Source organism: Gossypium hirsutum, chromosome A06, assembly GCF_007990345.1.
Source record: "Gossypium hirsutum isolate 1008001.06 chromosome A06, Gossypium_hirsutum_v2.1, whole genome shotgun sequence".
Taxonomy (NCBI): Eukaryota; Viridiplantae; Streptophyta; class Magnoliopsida; order Malvales; family Malvaceae; genus Gossypium; species Gossypium hirsutum.
In genome coordinates, this window is record NC_053429.1 from 1,251,264 (window position 1) to 1,257,380 (window position 6,117).

The 6,117-nt window shown below is 30.4% G+C and overlaps 1 protein-coding gene across 1 annotated transcript; it reads left to right on the top strand.

The window, feature by feature from the left end:
* Positions 1-3,838: 3,838 nt before the first annotated feature.
* On the top strand, positions 3,839-5,592 carry LOC121230265 (protein JINGUBANG). Its single transcript, XM_041114781.1, has one exon. The coding sequence runs from the start codon at positions 3,981-3,983 to the stop codon at positions 5,361-5,363; it is 1,383 nt and encodes a 460-aa protein (XP_040970715.1). The 5' UTR covers positions 3,839-3,980; the 3' UTR covers positions 5,364-5,592.
* The last annotated feature ends 525 nt before the right edge of the window (positions 5,593-6,117 follow it).

Sequence of the window (6,117 nt, forward strand, 5' to 3'; positions counted from 1 at the left end):
GTATCATTCGTTTTAGTTTTTTGGTTCATATTCACTCAATCTTCGTTTTATAATTATTGTTTGTGATTTGTGATTGTTGTATTATATCTTTAAGGGTGCAATGTGTCTTAACAATTTTTTCTCCAATATCCAAAATTGATTGTCAGATCAACTTAGATATAATGTATGTTATTCTATTCTTCGATGTGTACTGATCTACCATATCAATCATTGAATCATCACATGAAGCTCGCTGGTAGAACTTTTTTGAAAAAAACTTAACTACCCAGTGATTTAAATAAAAACTTTTAAATAGTTCAGTAATTTAAATGAAAATTTTTAAATAATTCAGTGATCAAATTTTAATTTTTTTTAGTTAAGTGACTAAAACAAAAACTTACTCATAGTTTAGGAACTAATAATGTAGTTCACCCTTTTTTTTGGGTATCATTCGTTTTAGTTTTTTGGTTCATATTCACTCAATCTTCGTTTTATAATTATTGTTTGTGATTTGTGATTGTTGTATTATATCTTTAAAGGTGTAATGTGTCTTAACATTACTTCTAATACTTATTGATAATTATCTTCACATTTACTTATATTTAAACAATCAAATTTTAGCAAGTAGCTAGCAAACCCAGTATTCCATGGTGGAGAAGAGTAGTTTATTTTTCTTTTAGAGTGTGTTAGGTGAAGAATTTACCAATTGTTTTGTTTGGATAATAATTAATTTAGAAAAAAATAGGTTATTGAAATTTTTAAAATTAAAAAAGAATTATAAAAGAAGAATAATTATGTTAATTTTTTTAAAAATATATATAAAAATATTCAATAGGGATATCATTATATTTTTAAATATTTATAAATAGTTTAATGAAATAAAAATTAAAAATATTAAAATTAAATAAAAATAATTTTTGAAATTTAAACTTTTTTTATCTTAAAGTGGGACCATATGTATTAAATCAAATAAAATTATAAAGAATTAAAAAAAAATCTACCACTTGAGATGAATTTTGAAAAAAAATTTCAGCTATTGAAATTTCCTTTAGAAATTACTAATAAATTTTGAAATTGTATAATATATTTACCCAAACAATAAATTTATTATTCGAATTTTAAAAGCCTGATACAAATGAAATCCTTCTTACAAATCCCTTACCTAAGCACACCCTTAATATTTTTTTGGCATGATAAGTTTAGTTTTTAACATTGACCCTTTTATCACTTTGGTCGGAATTCTTTGTTTGAACCACTTTGGCTTTCTACTTTTTTAAATTTAGTCAAAATGCTCCCTTTTTTTTTCGTTGGATGAAAAAGCTCACTAAGCTCTTAAAATTTTAATAATACTAACGTGATAGCCCGCGTGATTATCCATATATACTTTGTTGAGGGGATTGACTCCTTCAGGAGAAGTTTCCAAAGTGTTGCCTGTCGAGTAGTCGATATGGCCCCCAACAATTGTAGGTATTGTCTCCCAACTCTACAGAGAGCCCCAAAGATTCACGTAGTGGGAGCATATCGATTGGTGGAGAGAGTATATATTTAAAGGACATGTAAATAATTAATCGATGAAGCCGCACGCAATGTAGATCGAACCACCAACCAAAGCATAATTAGCCTTTGTTGGTGGTTCAATCCACATCTCATGCGTCTTCATTGATTAATTATTTATGCATCCTTCAATTACGTACTTTCTTTACTAATCAAGGCACTCCCACTTTGTAAACCCTCGGGGCTCTCCGCGGAGTTGGGAGATAAAACCTAAGTATTTAAAACATTACCTTTGATTGTTGGGGACTGTATCATCTGTCCAACGGATGACGCTTTAGAGACTTCTCTTGAAAGAGTCGATCCTCCTCAATATGCTTTACTACTAACTTGTATATTCTTTTTAAATTTTTTATTATAAATTTTTATGATTTTTTTAAAAATTTTATCAAGTACATTATGATTATGACATGGACTATCACATTACATTATGATTATTACATGGACTATCACATTACTAGTATTAAAATTTTAATAATTTAATTAGTTTTTTAACCAAAAACAATTTAATTAAATTTTGAAGATTTAGGGTCAAAATAATAATAAAATAATTAAAACCAAAATAACAAAAAAAAATTATTATTATGCTTATTATTATTATTATTATTATTTTTCATTAATTTTCATTGTCTACACTTTAAACTTTGCAGGCCAGACAGGCTTGAACTTTAATTTTGCCTTTAAATGGTTTATTCAAAAATAGAAATATGGAATAATTGTAAATAATTGCATTTCATAATTTCAAGCCCTCCACTTATCAGTTAAATCCACAGTGTCATTTTTTTTTTCACCTTCAAAAATTGAACTTTTTCACTGTATAATAATTGATGCCATTGACATATATACACAAAAGAAGGAAATGAAAGGGACGAAGTGCTACAATTATTTTTCAGTGGACTCAAATGATTAAATATTGAGAAATGGAAACATGATGAACCCTTTTCCCTTTACCCTTATATTTTAATATAAGTTTGACTAAATCATATCTCAAATAAAAAAATACCCACTTAATTATAAAGTATAGTATTAAATTATTGTAACATAAATTGATTAAGAAGTGAAAATTAAATAATTATAGGCACAAACAAATTAAGGATTGAAATAATCTGAACTAAAATTAACTAATAAAATTAAAATTCACACGTACCAATAGCATAGAGGAGAACTCGAAAACTCAATTTTATAATGAAACCCTTTTTTTGTTTATTGAGCAAATCAGATCTCAAATAATGGGCAAGGAATACCCCATCCAAAGCCTTTTTTTTTTTTGGAAAAGATTATGTCTGATTACAAATACATTTTCGTGCAATTATAAAGCGTAGAATTAAACTATTATAGCACAAATGGATTAAAAAGCGTAGAATCAAACAATTACAACATAAATAGACTAAGAATAAGAATAATGATCTAGGTTAGAATTGACTAGCTGAACTAAAATTCACATATGGTAACACACATATAATTGTGTATGGTGAATTTCGAACTTGGATACTTAAGACCTAAGGCCTTTATTTTTGTCAATCGTGTCAAGACCTCATTTGCCAAACAAGGATGAATACAAGTGCCTTCTCCCCCCTAACCAAAATGGAAAAACTATAATTTAGTCTGAAATTATAAGTAAATATATGGAAAATTAAATTTTGACCCCTCAAAATGAAATGATTTTCTATTTAACCCCTTAAAATTGATGAAATTATAAATTAATATATGATAAAATTATATTTAGCCTCTAAAAAATTTATAATTTAATTCTAACCCTCCGTAAAAAAATTTCTAAATTTTGCCCATTGTCCCGAAAGTTATTTTTCTTTTTCTCAACTCATTTCTTGAATGGGAAAATATTTTGTACATTGTACAAGTATCTTATAGGAAAATAGTAAAATATAAAAAACTGATATTAAGAAAAACACATATCAATTTTTTAAATGAAATAAGAAAAATACAAAATTCCGAAAACTATAATCCCCACGAAAACTCAAGCTTTGATTAGTGTCAAAATACTAATCAATGTTGATCCAACTAAATCAATCAATATTGGCTTATGCCAACATTGAAAATTGTTTTTACTAGATATATTAAATGAACCACTCATCATATATACAAATATAAATAAATAAACAAAAACAACTCCCCAAATTGAAACTAATAAAACTACCAATCACCCTGATTCCTTGGACCCATTGTCAGTCTTTGTGAACCCATTTCTTTCATCCGAACACTTGTCGAATTTTGATAGCCACAAATATGCTGTACCATTCCTATCTTTCTTCTATAATTGCAATCCTCATTATATATAAATATATGAATCCATGCATTTCAATTTCAATTGCAAATGCAAATCCAATCCATTTCTATATACTCTTTTGATATTTGGGGTTTGGGGTTAGCTTGAATTTGCTATTTTCTTTGTTTTTCTTTCTTCATTTTCTTTTTGATAATTTTTCTTGGTAATGAGAGTGATAGGAGGCACAATGTTCGATGATCAAGCAGATGGCATTCGTAAGTCCAAGTTTGGGAAAACCATATATTCGGATCCCAACATGTCGATGACATCTCCGGTGAGCGAAGATGATTTATGTCTCCGACATAGCAGCGCGTCGGCTAATGGACCTTTGGAACCGAACCGATCGAGCGGGGAAGGTTCGCCGTTAACGATGTCGCCGTGGAACCAAACTACTCATTTCAACAAATCATTGTCTATGCCATTTGATGATGATAGTGTTCCGGCCAATAGTCTCATCATGTCACTTACACGTGAAGAAGGTCATATTTATTCATTAGCTGCTTCAGATGATTTGCTTTATACGGGTTCTGATAGTAAGAACATACGTGTATGGAAAAATCTTAAAGAATTTACAGGTTTCAAATCAAATAGTGGATTGGTTAAAACCATTGTTATAGCAGGTGCAAAGATTTTTACTGGTCATCAAGATGGTAAAATTCGTGTATGGAAAGTATCTGTTAAGAACCCTGGTGTTCATAAACGAGCTGGGACATTACCATCTTTGAAAGAAATCCTCAAAAGTTCAATTAAACCAAGTAATTACATTGAAGTGAAACGCAAAAGATCTTTATGGATCAAGCATTCAGATGCTGTGTCATGTTTGAGTTTAAATGAAGAACATGGTCTTCTTTATTCAGCTTCATGGGATAGAACATTTAAAGTATGGAGGATTTCTGATTATAAATGTCTCGAGTCGGTTAACGCGCACGACGACGCGGTGAATTCAGTAGTATCGAGGTCCGGCGGGGAGATGGTTTTCACCGGTTCGGCCGACGGGACGGTTAAAGTATGGAAAAGGGAACAACAACGTAAAGGGACAAAACATAGTTTGAGCCAAACATTGTTACAACAAGAATGTGCTGTTACAGCATTAGCAATTGATGCACCTGGTTCGGTTTTATATTGTGGTTCCAGTGATGGCCTTGTTAATTTTTGGGAACTTGAGAAAGGGTTAGCACATGGTGGTGTACTTAAAGGACATAAATTAGCTGTTCTTTGTCTTGAAGCAGCTGGGAATCTGGTGTTTAGTGGTTCAGCTGATAAAACTATATGTGTTTGGCGTAGGGATGGTAACATTCATACATGTCTTTCGGTTCTAACCGGACATACAGGACCGGTTAAGTGTTTGGCATCGGAAAAAGACCCGAATTCGACGAATGAACAGCGATGGACTTTGTATAGTGGCAGTTTGGACAAGTCGGTGAAAGTGTGGAGTGTGTCGGAATATGCTCAAATAGGGTCGACCATGCAACCAAATACTACCAGCTATGAAGAATCACCAGTTTCTGATGGGAGTTATTCGTCTGCAAGTAATAATGGGAGGTACTGAAATGCAAAAACTGATGTGGATTCTTTTGAAACAACAGGGATGGGTGTAGCTTTCTATTATGTTGTTGTGTTGGGATGGGATCAGTTTGGGGTTTTACTTTGGGGTATATATTATAAAGTAAATAAAAGAATGTTGTGGGGACTTTGATGAAATATGGGTAACCATGAAAATTGCAGACAGTTTTTTATGTATAAAGCTTTCTTTAATAAAATTTGCTTTGTTTTTGTTTTGTTTTTTAAGCCATTATCATGGAGATGCATGTATACGTATATGTATATATACCAGCAGGGATGAATTTAGAATTTTTTTTAAGGGCTGGAATCGAATTGTAAACTTTTAAGAGGTGAAAATATAATTTTATCATGTATTAATTTGTGATTTCACCATTTTTTATGAGACTAAACGTAATTTATTTTCATTTTTGAAGGGCCAAAACTTATAAATTTTTTATTTATAAAAGGACTAAATTATAAAATTTTCTTTTTTGGAGGGCAACGCCCTGCTTGCTCTTCTTTATATTTGCCCTTGCAAACCAGTCACCCTCTGGTTCTTCCAAGGAAAGATCAAGGGCGGCATTACTGGCGTTTTTATATTTTATAAAATTATAAATTAATAAATGATTAAATTATATTTTAGTCCTCTTAAAATGATAAAATTTTAATTTAATCCTTTAAAAATTATAAAGATATAAGTTAATATTGTTGACACCATTTTTTGGATGAAAACGGGGTCGACTTGGGTTTTGAAAAAAATG

What these genes read in the sequence shown, in the direction of transcription:
- LOC121230265 (XM_041114781.1), top strand. Translation starts at nt 3,981, where the DNA reads ATGAGAGTGATAGGAGGCACAATGTTCGATGATCAAGCAGATGGCATT.